A 25,473-nucleotide genomic window follows, 5' to 3' on the forward strand; every position below is an offset into this window, starting at 1 on the left:
TTAGCCATTGGGGCGAGGTACGCATGCGTGTGACGTCACCGTTCTAATAATAGTCGCAGGAAACCGCTACAGAAAGTGGCTGAAATCTGGCTCAAGTAGAGACTCGGATCATGATGGTATGTCACTTTTTACTCCCTTTTCAGAAATCGTAACGATTTTTTTCCCCATTCACAGGTTGACAAAGACTTTGGTTGAAGAGATCCTGGAGTTTGCCGTCGTTTTTGAAATTCAGGGGCGCCGAAATCCCGCTAAGCCGGGCGGCTTGATTTCTGGTAGAGTGGGGAGGGCGATGATCATACATCCGTCCATACTTCAAACAACATCCGTACTTTAAGATGACTATAAGGCAGGGCATGGTTCTCCTCTGTCGTTCTCGACAAACTGGTATGTCCAACGCCTGACGGTAGATCCGTGCTGCGGGTTTGAGAGAAAACATATAACCTGATTTGTTCGGACGGGAAGGCAAACAAAAGTGTAAACACAGCAAGAGGTCGCGCGCGCTTGTGACTTATGCCATGTAACTTACATTCTTCTACAGCAGAATTATACGTCTTGTACGCACAAGACACTGATCTCTGAAGTTTGTCTCGGTGCCATTTATATCCTAGGTCCCACATCTCATTCAGATCTTACTATAGTCTCTGGGAGTTTAGCTGAAAAATTTGTAACGGACGTTTTAAGTGAAAGTGACTAGGTGCAAATATGCATAGCGAGCCACACTGTTGAGCCACACTGTTTGACTTTAGATACTGCCTACTGGACATCGACTAGCCAACTGCTGAAGTCCTGGAGGGCGGCATTTTTAACAGAGTCCATCTTAACAAACTAACCTAACTTAGCGAGAATTGGCCCCTGTTTTGCATCCGTGGGTGTTAAAATGTAGGGGATGTCCTGTGTGATACCAGCGTGTGTAATTTTGTAATTATATGGATAGGCCCATTTCCGAATGATGTCATCTCTCGCCGAGCTGGTTCCAAACTACCGTCCCTCCAATTTATGTTCCTCTGGGCGTTAAATTGCCTCCGTCATTAAGAAAAGGACTTGTATGCATTGTTTGATCTCTCCAGTGATCATACCTTTTGTGTATTACAGGTAACAGTTTTGTCTGTTTTACATTCTAGCAATTTAGCCTATTTTTGTTGTTAACAACATGGAGTTAATTGACTGTAATAAAGTAGGTTGACCTGACTGTTCAGACAACGGGGTATTTAAATGGAGACGATAATTTCGACACACAACTGTGAACAAAATGGCAACAGGAAGGAGGGAAACTGCACATAGAATAGTGTTGTCTGAACATGAATTTGTCAACCACCATAAACCGTCCTATAGAGTAAACATAAAGCAGCAGTTCCAGCGTCAAAACATGTTTCATGGAAAAGGGACAGTTGTAAGTACAGTCTGTATGGCATTACTTTGACTGGGCCTTTCTTGTACATTTTGTACCAGTGCTCAAAATACTTTTTTCTGGTTACATGCACCAGATGAGCTCGTAAAGTTCTATATAACTATAACTAGTACTAGTATAAGTTCCTGTTCTAGACATCGACTAGCCAGCTGCTAAAGTGCTGGATCTAGTCTTTCTTCCTGTTGGTTGTTGGTGTTGTCTCGTCTTTCTGCACTTAGTAGCATCACTTGCATAGATGTGTTTGCTTTCAGTTGGATTCTTTGTACTTCACCCTTTCCTGTCCTTTGTACTGTTGCCCTTTTCACCTGTAACTAGCACCCTAGTTGTGTCCACCTTTCATAAGGGCCACACTGAATTTTATGGATGACATCCTCTGAAGACCCCCAAACTAGTGTGTGCAGGCGAGTAAAAAAATTCAACTAAAATGAACTGAAATACCACTTTCTTTGATTTGCATTCAAAACGACCGTTGAATTTTGGTTCCGCTAGCTTATACAGTAGTATGATATGGGTCTTTGCATGCAATTTGACCAAATTAGGTACCAGTTAAAACATACAGAAACCTGCAATTTATTACATGTAGCAGGTAAATGTTCACTCAATATGTTTCCTTCTGGAAAATTCAATAACAGTTACTTTTGATAGATTGAAACTTTGCACATTGCAAGCTTCTTGATAAATCCAAAGGTTGTTTTGTGAAGGTCAATCAATATTCTATTTTTGTGGTGGGATCCGATCGTTACACCTTCAACTAAGTTGATAACGTTATCTGTTGGCCTGTTTCATTGATTTTCAGCTCCTGATGTAGTCAAAGGAAGCTTGCAGTCGGGTTTCAGTAAGAACTGAAGGTTTGTTAATGTATAGCTTACTGGTATCACCCAATGCAAATGTTGACACAAGAAGTTGCTATTAGTTTGATAAATGTTGACTAGAGTCCACCAGAGATAACAGACCCAGATAGGGTTACAGTTATATTGTCTTCAAACAATTTTTGATACCTCCAGTCTACTTTGACAGCTGTTATATTTTCTTTTTAATTACGTACATTTGAAACATTGAGATTTGAAAATAGGGTTGTTATCCCAACAAGGTTTAATTTAAACCTTGGATATCCACAAAGCTAATGTACAGTATTATTGTTTCAGACAGAATAATCCAGTTGATCGTTGTGTGTTTGAAGTGGGGTGTTAGAATTCTTCTACCAAACAAGGCTCTTGGACCAAGTCATTCTAAGCAACATTACTACTACTAGCCAACTACTACTACTACTACTATATATACAACAGGAGGCTTTCAAGTGCATTTTGCAGCATTAAGGCAGTATGACCAAATATGGGCATCTGGTTACTCCTCCAAGCAGATGTTGTAGGGAGGTATCCAGACTACTGACGCAGTATCGGTCTTTCCATCATTTGAGGAAATTTTGTCCAAGCCATCATCTTTAGTAGACCAAAAATTGGTATGTTAACATGGAAAGAGATATCATCAAAAATTAGTAAAAATTTGCCCCACGAAATGCAGGAAATAGTGTTTCAGTGGGTCAAGATTTCAAAATTTTCCCAGGGGTGCATACCCTTTGAAACACTATTTCCTGCATTGTCAGGGATAAATTTTGCTGGTAGACTTAAAGTTTGATGACATCTAAGCTTAGTATGATGACATAATTGTTCCATATCCTTATACGATTATTATTGTCCGTCAAAGATGATTAATTGGGCAAAATTTTTGTCCGTCATGAGTAGCAAAATCCCATCAAATGACGGAAAGACAGAAGTTGGCTAGAATGTTGCTCTTGAATAGAATGAAATGTATTTAGCGTGTTATACTGTGTTATGTCAACCAATTGGTTGAACCATTGTTGTAGTGATTATACCATTTTCCACTGAATGATTACATTGTCAAAGATGACAAAAGAAATGCTTTTGAAGGATCAGCATTGGCCTATCCTAATTGATCCCCTGTTCCATGATATGATTTATGATCTGCTATTTCAAAAATCTTGTGCTCTTATGATTTTTTTTTCACATTCAACCTCCTTGCTGGTTCAGACATATTAATATTTTTGTTTATTTTGTGGCAGTTTCAATTGTCTCGTATTTCTCCATTTCATTGATTTCAAACAGGAAAAAAGGCCAATTTTGGCACAACCAGTAATATTTCTTTATGAAATCATTATGAATATGATTCATATGCAGACAGTGTCAGAGGCTCAGTTGGAATAATGAACAGTAAGGCCTTGGAAAAAATGTTGTGTTTCAGTCGTGTAAAAGGGTCGGTAGGTAAGGTTAGGGAAACAGGAAACACAAAATTTTTCCCCTGGCCTAATACTAGTAATAAGCAATGTTCATGATCTATTGACTGTCATGACAGGAGCCATCACTCATCCAATTTGCTCGTAACATTAAATTTCACCTTCATTTATCTACACGCCATGTGTTCTGTTACTGTACAGTAATTCCAGGGCTCGAAATTATACCAAATGCCTTTACATGTTAGTGTAAAACTGGAGCTGTGCAGGTACTACTTCAATCCATCAAAACCAGTGCAGTAATAAAGATACAGATGTAAAAGTATGATATTATATATCATTGACGAAAGAGGACATGTTGTCCTTCACTGTGACCTTTAAACATCAAACTCGAGCATCATATAACATCATTTAGAGAGCTTGAAATCATTCCAATTTACTGCCATGCTGGAAATTACTTAGCACTTTACTTAGTGTTTGAAGCAGTGTCAGATGGTCTGGTATTACCAGTAATACAGGGTATCGTCTGCTGTGTAAAGTGATTGCATTTCAAGATGACTGATGGCTGCAAGTGGTCCCCACATGTAGTACACATCACCAGCTATAGCAGGGGTATCCTGAATTTTCTCCCAGGTTGTTTGTTGCCATTAGAAAATCTTGACAATAGCAGTGGATACCCGTGTTCTAGCCAGCATCCGTCTTTCTGCCATTTGACGGAATTTTGCTGCTAGTGGCAGACAGAAATTTCACCCAATCCATCATCTTTGATGGACAGAAATTGACATGTAAAGATATAGAGAGAGATGTCATCAAATTAAGCTTAGTCTACGTACCAGTAAAATTTGCTCCCCAAAATGCAGGAAATAGCATTACAGGGGGTAAAAATCTCAAAATTTTGACAGCAAAGCATGGATTCATGCACCTGCCACCCCACATGATGTTACGTCAAACAAAATTGGGATGATGGAAAAAGATTTCAGGCTGGCTAGAACACTGGTGGATACACACTGTTACTTACATGTACATTTGGCCCCCCTCCCCCTCAGAATTTATCCTTCAAATCAATCTGTTAATTAAGTATATGTGAAAAGATTCGGCGATGGACTTGCATCTGCTCAACAGCTCTTAATAATGGCATTTGCTTTAATTATATGATGATCCTTTGCAGGTTTTCCCCAGGGAGCTATCACACCGCCTACTTCCAAATAGAAAAATTAGCCACATGGCCCTCGCATCTCTCAATATGAGTCATGCGAGCAGTGACAACTGCAGCGGCTGATTGTACCATATGCCAGTCTGTCATACAAAACTGCAGCCATACAGGGGTCAGGCATTGCTTAGCTCCGCTGAATCTAAATTTACGACGTATCTTCATTTCTTAGGTCCTACTCTAAAAAGCAGAGGTTTCGGTTTACATATTTTGACAGCTTTTGGTGATTTTATTGGGCTTTCTTCTTAGTACTGGTATACTTTTTTTTTATGTAGGATGGCAAATTCTAACTGCCTGCAAGCAAATGGGTACTGCCTGGCAAAATTTGATACTGTCTTTGCAGCCACCAAAAGATGAGCTGGAGGTTATCTAGTTATCTATATGTGCTTCGTCTTTTCAGGTCAATCTTAAAATGTTTATGTGAATCATGATACACCCTCTTCAAATAACATATATGCAACCACCATAAAATAGTAGTCCCATTTGAGAAAATTGTTGGCAAACCCAATGTTCTACTTCTAGCATAGCTTCCGCTACTACATATAGTCCAGTGGGCACATAATTAGTAATCACAGTAATAGAGTCAGGCCAAATAACTTCACCTACATATTTTACTGTTAATGTTTTGCTATACCTCTCTCTGTTGTATAACTGCTATCAGAGCAGTGTTTTTCTTCAACCAGTGTTCCTTGCTGCGAATCAATATTCATTAATAAAACATTTTGCATGAGTCTGCTGGGTCCCGGTTGTTGCAACTAGTACGTACTGTTTCATGCCGCCATTAGCATGCAAGCCACGGACCTCATTATGCGAGATGAAATGGATTGTGGGCCCTGTGGGAGGCTATGTCAGCCCCGTGGCACAGATAGAAGGCGTACAAATGCAGGTATCGTCGCCCCACCTCCACACGGCATCAGGTCTCATTGCAGATTCAAAAATTTTGCAGTCGTTTTCCTACCAACGTACAATTTTTGGCAAGACTGCGGGCATTTTCCCTTTTTCGTATACCCGTCCGTATGGCGCTAGCGAGTGATCTGTCTCCGTGATCTTCGATCCAGCTATTACACCAGCATAAATTTCATACGCAGACGGCATCGGAGGCCCTGTCGGAAGGTATTTCGCTATTTGGTCTTGCGTCAAATTGAAGACCCTTATATCATGTTGGGAAAATGGAGGTAATCTCAAACCTTACCTGTCAAAATTGTCTCTTGCGCAATTCAGCTTTCATTCCGATCCCTTTTTATTTGTTTGTTTCAGCAACAAATAAATAAAATGGGATTTTGGTTTCTGTGTCACCTACCCTTGCATGGGCCTAAACGACTATAGCTGTTCCCTTAGGTAATGTGTGTACACAAAAGGGGAGTGGCAGGTAGTACTGTGATGGTAAATTTTTGTATGATATAATTTCCTGCGTCTTCATATGACATTAGGGGACCATATGTAGCCTACAAAAAATATCAAATTTTGCTATCAGCATTTGATAAATTACATTCCATCCCTGGACATTTGATACTGCATGCTGAAATTTCTCTTGGAAATAATTGGCAAAGTCATGATTTTTTTAAATAATAGATGACCTGATGACATTGAGCATCCCTTGTGTGTCCTACCCACTAGTCTGGACTAAGTTTGATCCTGACTGTGATACCTGCAATCCATTAATTTGTTGCTGTCCAAGATAGTGTAGATATGCTTAGGATTACTATAGTCTAGTAGGTTTATGTAGCAAGTAGTAAAAATCAATGTACCATAGTTAATAGCATTTATTTCAGTCATTACAGATGAAATTTTAATGTTTTTCTGCATCCACGAATTTGAATGACAATTGTGTCATTGAAAAAAATTAATATGGTAGGTTTTCCCAGGAATAGTAAAAGATAACAAATTTTGCAGTGGGAAGTTTATCCATCTATTGTATTGATAGTAAAAAAACCTCATAGTAGATAAAATTTCCATTACCATTAATTGATTTTTTTACCACTGCCTTCGAAAATTCTCCTCTAGATCTACCATACGGTATTTTTCTTACATGTACATTTTGCAGTCTGGGTGTAAAATGGTATGCGATAGATGTGTTTGCATTGTATTGTTCACAGTGACTGGTTGTTTGTTTTTTACCCTTTATGGGCCTCCATCAACAAAGTAAGGACAAACATTGAACTTGGATTGCCATGTGCAATGTAACAGTTTCCCTTAGGGTGCCCGGCAGCCTTGATATGTGCAGCCAGTTTTCAAGTTCAAGATTAGGCTGCCATTTTGAAGCTAGCTGACAGTGTCTGACATTTCTAATTATGTTCGTAATATCACTATCAGCTCTTAGAAGAGAAGTCATAGCTCAAAATACTTGGTGCATATGCAACTTAGTGCAAGTAAAATTCAGGCTGTGCAGGTATTTCTGATGTCTACCTGCACCTGACCTGCACTGGTCCATGTACTGGGTTGTATGTATGTATATTGTATAATACCTGTAGGTGTATATGGATAATTATTTCTTGCATTGACTGTTAGATCTATCAACTATCAGCAATGTGTTACGTAAAGCATGTTTTGTAAAATATAAAAACAACATGTAATTTTGTAAAATCAAATTGTAAAATCTAAAATAACATGTTTTGTACAATGCAGACTATTATCACTAATCATGAATTTGTCCTTTCCTCAGGGAAATTGGAGATTATTCTAAAGTTTGCAGTTGAGAAGATTTGAAATAGCAGTGGTACAGTCCAGGTGGGTTATTATGTTTCCTCTGATCAAAGTACAGTGTACTGTAGATTAATAAGAGTGTAATTTGAATATGCATGAAACAGGACTCACCTAATGGAGTAATTTGGGTCAAAAGGTAGTCTAAACGCTGTTTCAGGCCAGACGTAGTGGCCTAAATTGCTGTAATTTGGGCTCGTAGAAAGGGATTGAGTCAGGCCCAGGAAATGCAAATTGTAGGTCAGCAAATTTTGTACTACATGAGATTCATTACAGAGTTCAGAAAGATGTTAGGCCACACCATTTTAATGTCAATTGGTTCTCAGATTCATCTGTTTAATTTTTTTTATGATTTGCAATATAAATATTTAGGTTCTGAATCAACATGTAATATTTTCTCCAGGACTCTACCACAGGCTCCTGTGAATTTCAAACAATCTTGTAAACAACAGATTGTGAGCTGATGACCAAATGACCTTATATATGCTTACGTTTCAATTCTGTTCTATTTTTGTGCAGATTGAAGGTTCGAGATGGAGGAACCTGCACCAACCCTACCCATGACATCTCCAGGGCGGCCGACTGAAATCATTCAAACAACGCCCAGAAGATCGTCTAAAAGTCCGGATCGTATACGAAACATTAGTGTCAATTATAAAGAAATGCATACAATTGAGGCGGAGGACTTACCCCAGAATGTACGGAAAGCCTCCGAAGCTTATGAAAACAAAGTGGCTGATGATTCTGGTCGGGCAGCCAAAGAGTGTAAAGTTAGACCACTGCCACAGAACGCTTTTACAAAATTTTCAAACGATAGCCCCTCGTGTAGTCCACCTGCCATGAGGCGCTCTCGAAGCCCAGTAAAGATCTGGGAGTCGACACTACCCCCTTTTGATGCTCCGCTTTACGGAAGTGCAGGAACACGGTCAAGATCCCGTTCACGTAGCCCAACGTTTGGCCGCGTCATCGACCCAAACGCAAGCAGAGGAAACTCTCGAAAAACAAGCCTTTCCTCGTCAATAGCCTCAGAAGACATTGCAAGATCAATACGCGTGGCTAGTCCAGAAACACCGGTCGCAACCGGCGGAAACGAACGTGGTCGATCAGTAAGGAAAGAGAGAGCTGTCTTAAAGGAAATTAAAGTGGAAAGAAGAAAGTTGCTGATAGCTCAGGAAGCTGCACGCATCCCTAGTTTGATTCCTCCCTATACTCCCGATTCTGCAACAGATGACCAGGGTAACTCCAAAAGTAACCAATCCCCAGCCAACAATGATAGTAATACCACAAGTCCGGTGGCCCAATCAGTGAGTCCCACCTCACATCAGCCCAAAAATACTTCCACCCCTGACCACCCAAGACCACCCAAAGACACAGAGCAAGCCAAACAGGAGAAAACTGTCCCTTCACCCAAACTAGACCAACCACCTCCCCGTGAGAACTTGTTCAGACGAATGGTCCGATATCTAAGTCCTTGGAGAAGATCGTCAGACAGACAAAACGGAACCTCAAGACGTACTTCTGACAAACAGAACACAAACTCCAACAACAGCAATACTGGTAAAGCTGGTGGGGATGCATCCCAGGCTAACACACCTGCCAAAGATGGAAAGAAGGTTTCGTCCCCTACAAACCAGCAGGGATCAAAATCAAGTGAGAAGGAGAATTTAAAACAGCAGTCGTCGACGGGAAAAACAAGAGGTGGTTCTCAGAGTGGAAGTGGCGGGAAGTCGTCGCGTCAGAAAGGCAGCAGCTCAGACCGCTCCCAGTCTCGATCGCCCAGTCGAGGGAAGCAGGGCGACGCGCAGTCTCGGACCAGACAAGTTAGCCCGCCCGGAGACCAGGTTAAAGTCCGTCGAGATCCGCCCATAAAGTACCGAACGGATCCGCCCAGACACAGGAAGCAGGACCAGGCGATGGCGAGGAGGTCAGACCCGCACCGCTCGTCCTGCGAGCACAAGTCCCGAGACAGGCACCATGGGAAGCACGCCGTCAAGCCGCAGCCTCCAGAAGTCAACCAGGGCGATCTGGTCAACGGCAACGTCATCGTGGACAGGAAGCCAGAAAAGGAACGGTGGACGTGGATTCCCAAAATCCCGGACAGTCCCGCCCAAGATTGGGGTCCGGCTTTGCCCAAGTCTTCGCCCAGCCCCGACTTGGAACATGAATGTGTTGGGAGGAGGGAAAATCTCATGGGCTCCTCCATGGAGAGTTTTAACTCTTCTATCAACGACGTACCCATGGACCCCACCTCTCGGTATTTGAACATATGTGGTCTGTCAGAGTTCTGGCAGAAGACAGTCCTTGATCGAGAGGATAATTTAGCTCCCGGACAGTCAGTTTCTGCCCAGGATATTCATTTACGACAAAAGCCAGTAGAAACCAGGGCGCGTGCAGAGAGCGAGGAAAATGTACGTTGTAACAAAGGGAAGCTAAGACGCTCGCCCCAACCCGAGGATCTTAAGAAGATGTCCCAGTCAGCACCCTCCTTGAACGAACTGAAGAAGAGAGCGGCCAAATACAGAGTAGAATTAACACTAAGTCCGAATGCATCTGTTCAGGACTTGAACGAAAATGTCGTTCTAGAGACGGACACTGGGACAATCGAGTTGCCGAAAGAAACCATGCTTGGCAGCCAAAAGGAAAACAGAACGGGAGAAATCAACGAAATGAGGAACAGACTCCTGGTTTCTGCTATCAGTGGAAAAGACAACCTCGCTGATGCAATGATGGAATTTCGCAATAGAACCAACAGCTATCTAATGGCAATAGAAAACTCACCCCTCGGCTCTGCCGGTATGGCTAACCGCGAAGTCTTCTTTCCCCCGGACAAATCTCCAAAGTCAGTGTCACGACCACAAACCATCAACAATCATTCCATACCCAGCATAGCAGAAAGCAACGAGGAAGAATCAATGACTCCAACAAAACCAAAAGCTCTCGACAACGTGAAAGAAGAAGAAACGATACCCGATAACGTCCCCACAAGCGAGAATTCCGAAACCACCAACGTAACAAACACAAGGGTTCAGAAGCGACCAAGTCAGGACGAAGACAACCCCACAGCCGACCTGAAGAAGAGACACGGCCATGTTGGGAAAGAGCAGTGCGAACAGTTGATTGTGGAGGGAATCGTGAAGAGATTGGACGAGAAGGATTGCGAGATTGAAGAGGAAATCGCAGCTGGGGTTATCCAGCAGTTAGGAACAGAGGAGTTGGAAAAAGAGAAGGCTGAGATCCGAGTACAGAAGAGTGATCAGGAGAGCAGAGATGGGAAGTACTACCTGGGAGTGATGGATCTGGAGAGAGACAGGATAAGTAAGCTGTGTGGACAGGCTGAGAAGGACCAGGAGGGAGACATGTCAGAGGAAGGTCAGTACCCTCAAGGTCAGATTATAGCAGTAAAGGTCACAGCTGAGCTTTTGCTGCATTTTGTTGAAAAAGTAGAAGTAAGTTAGTAAGGCTACACTAATTAATTGGTTCTCATTTTCCCCAAGTCATTTTTTCAACTTGACTTTGTATGTGTTTCTGCAGCTGATGGCCTACTGAGAGCAGCAGTGGGAAAGGCACAACTTCTAGTGAGCCAGAAATTCAAACAGTTTGAGGGACTTTGCCAGCAGAACTTGGTGAGAACATATAATTTTAATGTTTTTATAAGAATTTTATTTTCTTTATCTTATAAGGTGCACCCAAAAATTTTTCTGTATTTCGAGCCCTGCACATGTCTGTAACTTGGTGTGTTCCGTTTGCAGAACCCAGCAGACTGTGAGGGTGACCAGTGTGTCACCACGTCCTCTGACCTGGCTGGCTTCTGGGACCTCGTCAATATCCAGGTAGGATATCCTCACTAGTATTTTAAGCCCCTGTCACACATTCAGAACCTTCCACCAATCAACCAAGGTTGGCTGAAGTTTGGGAGCAGTCTGACCAGATTTAGGCTACATCTACCTTTCTATATAAATCAAATCAAATTTGACTTTGAGTCAAAAGTTGACTCCCAAACAATGCTGACCCACTCCCAAACACCTACTTATGTTGATAGTTTACTGACGATTCTGACTGTTTCCAACAGATAGAAGATGTGAACAGCATGTTTGAGGAGATCGCCCTGCTGAGACAGAACGAGTGGAAGTTCCCCCCGCAGACGTCATCCAACGGTAAGGACGAGCTCAGCCCATCCTCCTCCCGCGGAACGTCCACCCAATCCACCCCGGCTGCTTCCCCAAAACCGCGCAGAACGCGTCCCAAAACCGCCGGCGCCACGCGGAGCCCCAAACCCGGGACAAAATCCGCCGCCAGAGATGACGCCAGGAAAAGGCTGCTTGAAGCTAAGAGAGCCGCGGCTGCAAAGAAGAAGGCAACCATGCAAGAAGACAACAATGTGGAAATATTCCTTCCTGAAGCTTCAAACCCTACACATACGTAAGTGCGTGTTGTTTGACCGATGCATGCTCCGGATTTAGGCATTGCAGCGTCATGCAACAACACTTAACTAATCATATGCAAATACAAGATCATGTGTTTATTTTGTTGGCCTAAAAAAATGGCAAAAATGCCCATGAATAGAACTTTTCAACAAGAGGTTTCAAATTTTTTGTAGGACTTTTTTTGCAGTACAGGAAGAGGTCACATGATGCCCTACCTGACAGTGATCATGATGCATGCTGGGAAATGCTGCATCCTCTTTGCCAGTGCTTTTTTTGTCTGATTGCTCTTTCTGAAAGGTTGTGTTTTTAATTTGAAATAGGTGGCTGAGTGATTAAAAAGCCTGTACATTACTTCACATTTAGCAAATGTTTGAATGAAGTTGAATGATTATGGTGAAAAAAATTCTTGTGAAGTGAATCATTTCTAACCCTGAGCATGTTGAGATTGTTCAAAACCCAGATTGTATATTACCAACCTGGTCCCTAGTTGTATGAGCACTGATGTTACTGTTAGGAGGATTCTACATTGGAAAAGGTCTTTGACTTAGAAACCAAGCTTACAACTATGTAACAAGGGGTTGTAGAAACCCAACTTGGGGTCATATTTACCCAGGCTGTGGTTGCGCAAGGTTGGAATCCATTTGTGGGTTTTAAAAACCCAGGTGGTCACATGTGAACCATTCCCAATTTTTTCTTAATCCCCTGAACTACAGTATTTCTTCTCCATAGCAGTAGCCATTTAAAAAAACGTCAGAGATGATTTAACTTATTCTGGTCAATTCCATTTCTCACTGTCATGATATACAACATGTATGTATCACAATGATCACCAGTTTCAAGCTACATGTAATACGTCCAAGAAGGTTCAAAAACTTGTTCATGCCTGTTTAAGAGCTTTAGCTACCAGAAATGTGCAGAATTTTCCTCTATAAGACTGTATAGTATGCATTTGTGCAGTTCATGTGTATATTGGCCACTACCGAGAATTGTATTGAATGAACTCTAGCTAGTTGAGACATACAAAGTGAAAAAATTGCATGGTGTAAAAAAAAATGGAGAATCGTTGAAAAGTTTGTCTGTACAGCTACAGTGCAGTATTATGACTCTATTCTCTACTTCTAAGAATATGCCAAAGCTTAGTACACACAAATTGGTCGTTGAAATGCAGTAAAAAAAATTGTTCAAATTATAGTTGTCCCATGCAGGAAAGTTTCTTTTTGGTATGAGCATCCTACATATACATCTCAGCTAAAAATTGTGCTCTCAATGTTGAGGTTTGCCAAATCATACCTGATTTACCTCAAGGCCATTTAGTGTGTAATATTACATGTAGTATCTGCCTCATATATAACTATTTAACTCAATTTACATGCAGGCGAAAAACCTGATGTTCAAAAACTATCTACATGTACATGTACATGTATGCACGCAGATGTCCGAATGTAAATCAGCCTGACTGAAACGTATATTCTTGACATATGCTAAAGCAGGTAGATTTACATGCAGGAAAAATTAGATGTACGCAGTTTTCACATGCTTGCGTGTTTGCAGTTTTTTTTTCGGACATCTCATTTTTGCCTGTGTGTGTAAATCAGGTCTCTAGTGCATTACTGTTAGAGTAATAATATGATGTCAGTAAAGCAATCATAATGGTAGACCAGGGGTAGGTGCAAGCCAGTGGTGCATTCAGTACTGGTGTTATACATGTATAGTGACAAGAGTAGGGAAAACATGTCAATGATCATTCAGGAAAATCATTCCAAATTTTAGTTGCCAGATTTTTTGCAGGGTTCATGCTGATAGAAATTTTGCTGCGTCAAAAAAATGTTCTACATGTCTGAAAGAATTCTTCTGTTTTTGTGAGATGAAGAACACATTGAAGCATCCTTATCATGAATGCCTCCAATACTTTGGGAAACTTAACTCAAGCCTTTCTTTAGTTTCTACTCAAGGGACTGAGACCATCTACAATTTGATGGATTGATGTGAAAATATGAAAATATACAAAATGTTTGTTGCATCACTCCAAGCAGTCAACCAGGGTTGTACATTTTGAAGAATTCTTGGGACAGAGCCCTGCAGTTATTACAGCAGATACAAAACTTTCTGTTGTTTTCAATGTGTGGTAAAAGAGTTAGAGGAGCTCTAAGACTTTTCTCCTTATGTTGCAAAGGAGTTCTATTGTTGCAAATATCTGTACAGTACACTACGTACTTATCACGTTCAATGTGCAATTGTTTTTTATATACTGTGGGTTGTCATCTTCTGTAGTTTGCCTCACTCTATACGAGTTTTTTTTACAAGTGTTTTGTGTTTTTTTAGGTAGTAATTTATTGTGGAAATTCTATTGCAGCAATTTTTACATCATGTTTTTTTTAAGATTTGAGATGCGTGCAAACTAAATTATGACACAGTTTGTCAATGTAGAAAGCCAATATTTGTAAATACTAGAAGACTCCATTTTTGGAGCAGTGTGAAAATGATACAGACCCAGTGCAACATGTTGGTAAACTTGCTGAATAGCCTATGTAGAGCCTGTACAATGTGTTAACTTGGAACTGCTCATATGCAGGGTCTTTAAGCACTTACTTACTCTTCCCTAACATTGCTAAAATCCAGAATACTGTAACTGATGAAGAAAAAGACCTACTCAATCACACAGATGTGTGTCATTGAAAATATACATGAATTGAATGCATTTTCCTGATAACGACTTGAATACATGAACTATTTCGATTCTTCTGACCTCGAATATGGCCACAGTTTTCTGAGGCCCAAAAGAGGTGGCTTTCACAGTACAATGCAGTGCCTGTAATTTGAGGCCAACTACAGAATGTTAATGTCAGGTTTTTGTGGCAAATTAGTACTGTCAGGCACTGTCTTATGTTGTAACAGCCACTTCTTATCATGGATGAATTGGTACCTGTGTTTTCAACAAGCATATTGTTGCTTTCCCTTGCCTCATATGACAACAAGTTACGTGCATTTTAGCAGATGAATTCTCAGTTGAAAGCAAGTGTGATCCGTGCACTCACACGACTTGAAATGTACATGTAACATTTAGATCCACTGCAACAAACGTGGACTTTTGGATGTTTTGCTGTGTAAATTTGCCTTCTTACTAGCTATACCTTGCTTGAACTTGAAGCTCCTTAACTAATATAAAAAGCTGCTTTTATGTCCTGGAACAGATACATTATGTCTTACGAAATATTCTATTGTATATTGTTAGACAATATTGCAAACAATATGCAGTTCACAAGTGAAATGGTACAGTCATTCAATTCTGTATGCAGGGTTTCAAATAAATGTGTTCCTAGGCTGATCATTGTGTGCTGTCTGTTCTTTCTGAATAGTCTTACATAGGGAACTTTTTCTGTGATATGTAGATGACTCCATTCTAGTACATATGTCATCCATATAATCAAATCAGTACTACCTAGTCTGCTAAGATGTTCACAGTTTGGAGCAAAGAGAGCCCAAAACAATCCTCGACAGGACTGGATACCAGGCCGAAAGTTACTTTTATGGCTTAAAAATTTGAGGTGAAATGCGACCTCTAGCAGTTCAGTGAATGACTGCATCTAAGCAGCTTTTAGTGCAGTGATTTCCCCACCTGTACGCAAACTTACAGCTTTGCTTCTTGTTTCCCTAAATGGGCAATAATTCAAAGGGTTTTAGACCTGTTACCCGAATGTTTGAAACATTTTGAAACTTTCGGCTGGCGCAGCCGAACACCAGCCGACCTTGCTCCGACCATGGTTGGGGAGAGTGCGGGAGGACATAGTCAGCTTTATGACAGGGGCTGCTAGGAAGAAGACACGACCTCCTGTCCAGGACACAGGTCAACTGTCCAAGCTTCAGCTATTACATATCTCGAAAATGAAAATAGATACATACTATTATCTATAAGACCCACCGAGATGAGTACATGCATATACCACAGGTATTTGCTGCAAATCACGTTATTATATTCGCGGTACTTTTATATTCAAGGTTTTCGCGGTCACTTCTGTACCGCGGTTATCATTACCGCGAACAAATAATTCGCCGAGATTCTTTCTTCTGAAGCTGCCGCCACCGTGAACATATACCGCGAATATGTCCATTTTTCTCAGACCGCGAAATTTTGTTACCGCGAATATAACATGATTTACAGTATTGTATGTCAAAGAGCCCATTCCCTTTGCGTGTACAGAGAGCGTACCGCCCCAGGGCTGTTTCACAGGTGTTTTTCTTTTCTTCGCGAGAAAATGCCCCATAGTTTGCTAATTTTCTGAATCATGGTGGTAGACTTTGGGCCCGTATACACGGGGCCAAAAAAATGTGTCCTACAACGACTGTCGCGTGTTGTAGGACAGATTTTCTGAGGGTGTAAACAGGGCCTAAACCGACTTTTGTTGTAGGACACATGTTTCCCCCCCCTGTGTAAACTGGGCCTTTTCGCTACGCCTACGTACTACCGAAATGTTTTAAAATCCTTCCTACTACTACAGCTCAACAATCGGGGGACACTTCCTGGTTTACTGGTTCAAAAGGGACATCTTATGGCTAAATTTACTCGCGAATGGCGGATTTACTGACTTTTAATGACACAGTTGCTCCTGTTGTGCTAATTATACTCATGGGCCGGTCGGACCAGTGGTGTATCCTACACAAGTCAGACAACAGTTTAACCCAACGGACAAACTTTTCACAGAAATAGCAATGTATATCAGTTATACATATATCCGATAAGAAAAAAATTAAACCACAAGCTTTGATAGTATTCATATTAAGTACCTCCTTTTCTATTATTGAAAGTAATTAAATGCAGTTGATTATTAAACAACTGAACATTACCTTCTACACTATAAACCTTATACCAGCCAACGTAATACCCTGTTACTAGTATCATCCTTTTCCAATATAGTAGAGTTACAGCATCTTAATGACAGTACATTATTTTTTACTGCTACTTTCACATATACGAACTGTAATATCTTTGACATAGTTCAAACATTTATCTACTGTTCTGGTAGATTCTCTTGATAGATATATCACCAACTCAACTTGTTTACATTCATTTTTCTTTTATCCACTTTGAAAATATGTATGTATTTTTGTCATTGTGTTTTAATATAGTTGTATATTTATGTCCTCGAGTAGAATGCGTTATATAAACAATTATGCTTTTTGTCTGATACTAGTACTCGTTAGATATATATATAGATATACTGCTTCGTTAAAAAAACGCAAATAGTACACAACAAGTTTGTTGCATTTATAGTATAGCTGTTAACCCTGAAAATCCACGAGTTCATGAACCCGATAAAAATGCATAATGCAATGACTGTATAAATTTAATCATTTAAACTAGACCAATTAATGAAATTTGGTATTTTTTTGCTGATGGAATCGAAGCATCCATACCCGAGGTCGTCGTCTTCATCGTAATTGTTACTTTCCTTATCCCCATCTTCAACTTCTTGGTCCCGCCGATGGATTATCACATGCCCGATGTTGAAAACCTCGGGATCAGGGTCACTGGCTTCAAACCTTGTAGTGGAAGGCTGTAGGAGAACGGGGATGGCCATGTTGCTTCTGCTTTTGTCTGCGAGTTTCTTCTCCTTTCCGTTGATGGCTTGAATCTTGTTGAGCTCCTCCAGCTGATTCTGTGCGATCTCTCTTTCCCTGGCGATAGCCGCCATGTTGTGCTCCAGATTGTCGTCCACCTCTCGGAGAAGAAAATCTCGTCGCTCGACCAGCTTCTTGCTCCACAGCTCGTACTGATCATTGATGCTCTGCTTAGTTTGGAGATGGTTTTCTGTCACGGATTTTTCCACAGTTTCCAGGTTCCTCAGAAAGTCTTCGGTTCTTTGTTTTGAATCCACTCGCTTCCCAAGTCTTGCCTGCAGGTTTTCCGTCGACCTCAGGTCTAGTAATGATAACGTTTTGTGTCCCTTGTGCGATCCCTCCAAACAGTGCTTGCAGATGACAACTTCACACTGCTTACAATGCAGGGCCAGCCGCTTTTTAGGATGTTCCGAGCACTTTGGCAAACTTTTCCGGCGGGCCTGGACAAGGCTCGGGCCGACAACCGGCTTCCCGGGTTGCCGAACAATGTAGCTTACAGCTGACTGCTTGGCGGGGGATTCACAGATCGGACATTTCAGCGGCGCCGATTGCTTACTCTCCAGGCCATCCAGGCAGGCTCCACAGAAGACATGTCGGCAGGACAGCGTCCTGGGTGCCCGCAGAGTCTGCTGACAGATCCCGCAGACCGACTCGTCGTCACTGTACGAGGAATCGGTGTCCTCGGCTGAAAAGTACGGCCACATTTTATCACTGAAGTGGGCTCTCTACCTTCGGGACACACTGAAGGAAGTAGAAGCACTGGTACCGGTTGGATCACTCCGTCAAATGCGCGCGTATATCTGGCTGATAACTAGGATTAATTAGAATATTATAGGTCGGACCAAAACAGTAGCTCTCGTGTACTGATAGCCTTTACCAGGCTTCGGAAAGCGGCTGGAAAGAGCAGAAAATAGCTAAGTAGACAGATAACGTGCCAGGGGAGTTGGTACGCTAGCGCTGAAGAGTACAGTTTTCCGTTCGCCAAAATGTACTCTCTAGAGGACCAATTCCCCTGATATGTTGTCTGTCTTTCTGGCCAATTTCTACTCTTTCTAGCCGCTTCTCTGAGCATCAATGACAGTTCAAGCAATGGTACGTATTTTACTGAAACTTGCTAGCTTGATAAATATCATCATCTCTATATGTTTTGTACATTTCCGAACGATTTTGGACGCCCAGCTTAGAGGGCAGTTTTGAGGTACCGCCCTTAATATCCGCTAGGAGGAGCACCTATATAGTAATTTTCGTTACATGCGAGTAGTAATATGTCACCCCTCCGACGGACATATTACTACTCATGCGCATGTACATAGCATACTTGTAGCCTCTACCAGGCATCATAGTTACCCAGTAGAAAGAGAAGAAATTGGCCTAGAATTCGAAATTGGCCAAAATAGTACAGTTCATAACGACAGACTGTACGATTATGTACTCTGGACTGTAGAATTTGGACCATCGCTCACCGGGGCATGCCCCTACTCTTTTTTCGAAAGGTGTGATGGGCTCTTTAATGTGCGCCAGGTGTGGCTCTCCCAAACACGGGACTTCCGTCCTATATACGAGGAATGTCCCTAACCGAAGCTAGGTACTCATTTCCACCTGAGTGAAGCGAGGAAAGTCGTGTAAAGTGCATTTCCCAAGGACACCTCAACACCAGGGTATGTGAAGGGACCTCTTGGTCCCGAGTCGAACACTCTGACCATTACGCCATGCGATGCCACAGAACGCATTCATCCCTATACATCTGGCTGCGGTCAGTTTCCGAAATTGATAAATTTGCTCAAGGTGGCTCAATGTCTTAAGGTTGCGCAGCGTAAGGATGTTCTTATTAACTCATGAAGATATATGTGTCACGGTTGCACATTTGATTAAGGTTAAATGTGTGTAAGCGGAGACGGGGTGTACTTTTCACTGGGTGATCTCGGGACGTAATGACTTGATTAGCCGACACGGAGTTCTTCAAAGGCCCGGGGACCCGCGGGGTCGCAGCACGACGGGTATTAGGTGAAATTAAACCCCGGCCGTGCCGAACCCCACCGCCGAAATCCGCCGTAAATAGTGTCACGCCCCCGCTGGAACCACGAGAAGACACATGTTCACAGAAAAGAGGCAGTCGATGCGGCCGGAGACGAGGATCATTCAGGGGATTTTAAAGATACCGGAATTAAAAATATTATAGAATCTCTGTAGAAGAAGTGTGTTTGTAGGTAATATGAAGTGAAGAGTTTAGATTTTCAACACACACAAAAATTCCGGAGTTTTCTTATGAAAATGTTAAACTTTTCTTACACCAGCATGAAGTGTGTTTGTAGGTAACATGAAGTTAAGAGTTAAGACTTTCAACACAAAAGAAAGATACCGGTATTTTTGTTAAGATTCTGGGCACTTTTCTTACACCAGTATGAAATATCATGTGTTTGTATGAATGAAGTCTAGATATTTAACACAAAGGAAAAACGTACAACGTAACAGTTACATTAGTTATACATGGCCTCCTTTAGTCAATATTGACCATAGTGAAATCCTTATTTATTTCCTTATTTCTGTTTTATTTAAACAGGGTAGAGACCTCAGTGCTATTTCAAAAACACTGCTTTCCATGAATGCCCTGATATCAGCTCTACAGTTTGGCTATGACTGAACATTCCTATACGTGAATGACAGTCTCTGCAACAGGGCACATCTGTGAGCTGACTCAAGTCTTTTGCAGAATTCTTTTTTCCGGGTTCACTTCTCTTCTACGCAGAGTGTCAGTCTAGCTTTTCCTGACTAATTAATATCAGCTCTAGAGTTTGGCTAGTATGACTGAACAGTCCTATACGTGAATGACAGTCTCTGCCACATAGGGCACATTTGTACGCTGACTCAGGTCTGTTGCAGGATTCTTTTGTCCGGGTTCACTTTTCCTCTGCGCACAGAGTGTCAGTCTAGCTTCTCCTGACTAATTAATATCAGCTCTAGAGTTTGGCTATGACTGAACAGTCCTATACGTGAATGACAGTCTCTGCCACATAGGGCACATCTGTGAGCTGACTCAGGTCTTTTGCAGAATTCTTTTTTCCGGGTTCACTTCTCTTCTGCGCAGTGCATTAGTCTAGCTTCTCTTGATTTATTACGTTACAAGACTGGCAAAATGGTGATTGATGTAATTCCATCCAAAATGAAGTCAGTACAATAGAGTGCCTGGCCACATGCTGATGTGACCAAGATGAAGTCATCACTCCCCAGAGTCCATGTCGATCTTATGCGCTTGAACCACTCACACCGGGAAGAACTGCTAGTCAATTTTCGATTAGCATAGTGGGTTCTTTAACGTGTGTGTGTGTGGGGGGGGGGGGGGTAATTTGGCTCTCCCCAAACACGTACGGGGCCTCGATTTAACGTCTTATCCGAGAAACGTCCCTATCCGAAGCTAGGTACTCATTTTCACCTGAGTGAAGTGAGGAAAGTCGTGTAAAGTGCATTTCGCGAGGGCATAAGATCGGTGACATGGCAAGATTCGAACCCAGGACCACTTTGATCTGAGCTGAACATTCTGCTGTTACGCCACACGACCACCGTGACTTTCATCGTGTATCTGGCAGCCCATTGTCAACAACTCCGGCACAAAAACATGTTTGGAGCACCATCTACCGCCGAACCCACCCGGCTCTGTCCGTCATCGCCGCCTCTTCAAGCTACTTCTCCAACGTTCCTACCAAAACACGGTGAAGGTCTAAGTGTTGAAGTCTTCCCCAGAAACGTCATTGTCAAGTGTGGGGATTGTTTATGACTGAAGCTAGTTCCCTGCAGACCATCTCACCTACTGGCTCAGTTTACACGGGGCAAAAAAGCACGTGTCCTACAACGATCGACGTGATGTAGGACAGATTTTTGAGCGTGTAAACAGGCCCAAAACCGACGCGCGTGCCACACAAACATCGCACGGCGCCGCGCGTCGATCGTTGTAGGACACTTGTTTTTCCCTGTGTAAACTGGCCCCTGCAGACTCAGGGGCTCCCGTGTCTTCCAACACATGAAGCAGTCGGAGCATTCCAGCATGCTCTTTCAACGGCCAGCCTCTAGCCTGAAATCCAGCCTTGTTAGCTGTAGGCGCGCCGCCAAAAAATCGCTCAACAAGTTGGCGGGGAGCGAGCGCACCTAACAAGGCTGGATTTCAGGCTACATTCTCTCTACATCCTTCCAGTTAAACTGCAGACCATCGGTATTTGCTAAAGACTGAGGGAAGTGAGGCTGATCTGTTTTTACGAAATCTTACCATTTTCCAGACAAAATAGGTAAAAGAAAGTACCAACACAGATGAGGAATATCGGAAGCACCGTACATACTGAGACACTTTTCTGACAATTACCAATGGACACAAGGAAAACTTCCAGGCACTTTTGGCTAAACTAGTCTATACACTTTACAGTTTGCCTGCACTCGAACACCTTTTTATATGGGCTAGTGTGGGGAATATTAGCCACTCTCCAACTCAAAACACACCGATCGGGTAACACTAACAGGGTCCACGGCACTACTGATGAAATATAGGTTCTTTTTTTTACACAGATGCTATCCACTTCTCGTTTTATGCAAGAAAGAACTCTCATTTGATGGATAGCAGTTTGCGGGGTTGTAATCGGCTCTTGGCTAGTTAAGTCTTCTTTTAGAGGACACTAATAAGGTGCCTGTTGCCCCGGGGAATGTTTATTACGTGTCTCGGTTGGGGCTAAATAGGTCACCGGGGTTTTAGGTACTTGTGCACGCGTCGGTGTTATGCTGCGGGTGGAGGAGGGGGAGCTGAAGATTCGCAGTGACATTTTCACAAACAGACAGACAGAGGCAAACACGTACATAGACAAACACGTACAGAGAGAGAGAGAAAGAGAGAGAGAGTGAGAGTGAGTGAGTGAGTGAGTGAGTGAGTAAGTGAGTGAGTGAGTGAGAGACAGACAGGATCAGACAGGAAGGCACACATAGACATATACAAATACGTATGTTTCGTACTATGTATGTCTAAAAATATATGGATTTATTAGGTCTTCGAATGATGTAAACTTTATCTTTACATATATATATATATATATATCTACTGACCCTTACCTCAATGAAAAGAGGCCTGCGGGCCGATTTAAGCTTCTCGTGAATAAAGAATGGTTCAAACTTCTAAGAAGCACATTTGAGAAGGAAAACCAGACGACAACCATAGCTGCATCAATGTATCACAAATTAAGATTCCTAAACACACATCTTGGTGTTGGGTTGGCGTAAGGCATGATAACATACATATCATTATGAAACTCTGAAATTCAAAACTTAGAGTATATTTTGAGAGAACAGAAAAGGACTTCCATTGTCCCCGTGTAGAAGGACCTTGACGTGTGCCCTGGATGTGGAGATGGGGTCTAACACAAGACACAAGAGCGGGGAAGCTGGACCCACAAGACCCCCTTCCGAGCCCAGCCGTACCGGGCACGTCACCACGGCGCTCCGTTACCAACATTTTTTTCCTGACGCAGACAAATCACACTGCCGTGTTTTGTTGAGCCAGGGTACTTGGGTGTTCTCCAGCGATCAAACCTGTAAAAACAGGAGCAGGTTTGTTTTATACCGGAGGGATTTCGCCAGCAGGTCCACAAGGGCGTCGTTCCAGAGGCGAACTTCAGAAGCAGGAGTTTGGAAGCCTGCCACAGGTTTGGATTACCCACGTGAGGGAGGATCTAGCCTTTATAACCAGGGTCTCCGGTACGGCTGGTAAAGAGATCGGGCATCGTGCGAGCGTGGTTCGGAGCTGCTACTGGTCTCCGGTCTACCTACTGCGACCTCCCCTCAGTCAAGGCCGTTACCGCGTGCTTGGCACACTTGCTGGGCGGTGTCCTTACTAAGGTAAGATTCTCTCTCTTTTTTTAGATTTTTATATGAGGCGTTTTTTAGAGCACACGTGAATGTGGATGGAGAAATATGTGTCTCAAAGATCGTGAGTGAGGGTTTAAGAATTATCGCCGTACTTTATCTTACCCCCTCCCGTCGTTTGCTTTTCCTAATCGTTTTTCCTCTTTTCAGTTTGTCTAAATAGGCGGATTTCCCTTTTGTCCGCTTCTGTCACAATTGGGCTTTGTGAAGTGGAAAAAAAGTTGTTTTCTTTGGCGGAAAAAAGTTCTGTTTTTCCTAGAAATGTGGCTTTCACATCTGTAAAGTATAAATATCTAATCGGGGTGGAGGTTGGGCTTGTGGGTACCGGGGGTACCAAAGGTCCTGGGTTCTATTCCCTTTGCGAAACGACGAGACCTTGAATGATGAACACACTTTTCTGTTAATTTTTTTACTATCATTAACTAAAGGGGCTGTTCATTTCTAATGTCAAAGGGTGGTGGCGTGGCGTTGATTTCTGTACGTCTCTCAACTGAGCCTGACTTAATCGCGTTCCTAGCGACTCGCCCCACAAATAACCTGGGAGCCAGACTAGTATCGGGCCGTTAGCCGGTTTCCTTCGGTAACCAAGAGCACTACGCCGGCCTGTCTAAATTACCGAGCCCGAGAGGAGCTGGCCGGGAAACAGACAGACCTGCTAAAAGATGGGGCCAATTATCCCTAATCTCCAAGCAGATCCTAGGGTGGCAAAAAGACAGCATCAAATTGGTCAGGCAGTATCCATTGGCCAGACAGGGTCCATGCGCGCGTGGTAGGGTAGCGACAAAAAACGGGCCATATATAAAAAGCTAACGATCTCCCCCCCATCAACCTCTGCTTGGAGAGTAAATTATTTTCCCAAAACGAGAGTTCACATGACGACAGGCTAGCTGCAGCCTCTACTTAATCTCCAAGCAGATCCTACGGTTGCAAGACAGTATCCATTGCCGGTCAGAGGAGTGTTCATTTGCCACCGCGTGATCTGCTTGGAGGCTAGCCTCTACCAGGCTTTGTAAGCGGATGGATAGACAAGAAATTGGCCAAAAAGATGCCAGATGAGTTGGTCCGCCAAAGGATTATTTGCAACCTCTTTTAGCGGCCCAACTTCCCTGACATGTTATCTGTCTATTTGGCCAATTTTACTGGCCAATTTTGGCACCTACTTATTTGCAATGTAGTAGTGTTGATTCGACTTACTCCGTAAAGGGACGACAAGAAATTTATTTTTTGTATCGCCCTGATGTTACATAATGTAGCTCTAAGTGTCTTTCCCAGCAAACACCTTGTCTTGAAAGTTGAAGATGTCTCGACCCTAACCGTGAAGTCCGCAAGGTCATGGACAAGGTCAATGTGGCCCTTCCGCTGCTTTGAAGTCGATTTCACGGTCTGTTGGATCGAATCACGCCTTTAAGTAAAAACATTTATTGGTTTGCTAGTTTGATTCTGATCAAAAATTTTAAGTAGACACGAAATACAGCAAATCAAAGAAGAGGGGAACGAAGAAAACACTAAGTGACGTCCTTTTTGAGTCCTTCGGAATGTCAGAGGTTACACTACGTGATAGAAGCAGTAGCTCTAGTGGTTGTCGGGACATTTGCTGGTTCAATCATGTCTTCTCTTAGGCTACTAGAAATTCATTTTTACCTTTGCCAGAAGGTTATGTTTTTGGTAGCGTTTGTTTGTGTGTGTGTGTGTCACTGTGTGTATGTATGTATGTATGTATGTATGTATGTATGTATGTATGTATGTGTGTAAGTGCGTATGTATGTGTGTATGTGGTTTTGAGTACAATAACTCAAGAAGCTATGGATGGATTGTCATGAAGCTTAGTAGGATGCTAGGTCTTGATGAGACCTCAAATATTATTAGATTTTGGACACCCAAGCGGCTTGCAATGGTACTGCAGTGGAACTTCCGGTTTTGATGTCTCGTGTCTACTATTTATTCAGCCTGCAAAGGAGTCTGGTGGAGACTA

General features: G+C 42.4%; 3 protein-coding genes across 3 annotated transcripts in view; 2 read left to right on the plus strand and 1 right to left on the minus strand.

Moving 5' to 3' along the window:
* Nucleotides 1-4: 4 nt before the first annotated feature.
* LOC109475843 lies at nt 5-15,313 on the plus strand. The gene is made up of 6 exons (XM_019776645.1): nt 5-116; nt 7,529-7,593; nt 8,086-10,935; nt 11,098-11,189; nt 11,316-11,396; nt 11,636-15,313. The coding sequence occupies exons 3-6, from the start codon at nt 8,100-8,102 to the stop codon at nt 11,987-11,989; spliced, it is 3,363 nt and encodes a 1,120-aa protein (XP_019632204.1). The 5' UTR covers nt 5-116; nt 7,529-7,593; nt 8,086-8,099; the 3' UTR covers nt 11,990-15,313.
* Nucleotides 15,314-17,297: 1,984 nt separating this feature from the next.
* LOC109475835 (tripartite motif-containing protein 2-like) lies at nt 17,298-18,553 on the minus strand. The gene has a single exon (XM_019776634.1). The coding sequence runs from the start codon at nt 18,308-18,310 to the stop codon at nt 17,333-17,335; it is 978 nt and encodes a 325-aa protein (XP_019632193.1). The 5' UTR covers nt 18,311-18,553; the 3' UTR covers nt 17,298-17,332.
* A 4,503-nt stretch (nt 18,554-23,056) lies between these two features.
* LOC109475839 (titin-like) overlaps nt 23,057-25,473 on the plus strand; it is a 32,183-nt gene continuing 29,766 nt past the window's right edge. Inside the window, exon 1 of the mRNA XM_019776637.1 lies at nt 23,057-23,474. The gene's annotated coding sequence lies outside the window, so the exon portion shown is untranslated. The remainder of the gene's footprint in view (nt 23,475-25,473) is intronic.

This window comes from Branchiostoma belcheri, unplaced genomic scaffold (genome assembly GCF_001625305.1).
Source record: "Branchiostoma belcheri isolate BF01 breed outbred unplaced genomic scaffold, Haploidv18h27 scaffold35, whole genome shotgun sequence".
Lineage (NCBI taxonomy): Eukaryota > Metazoa > Chordata > Leptocardii > Amphioxiformes > Branchiostomatidae > Branchiostoma > Branchiostoma belcheri.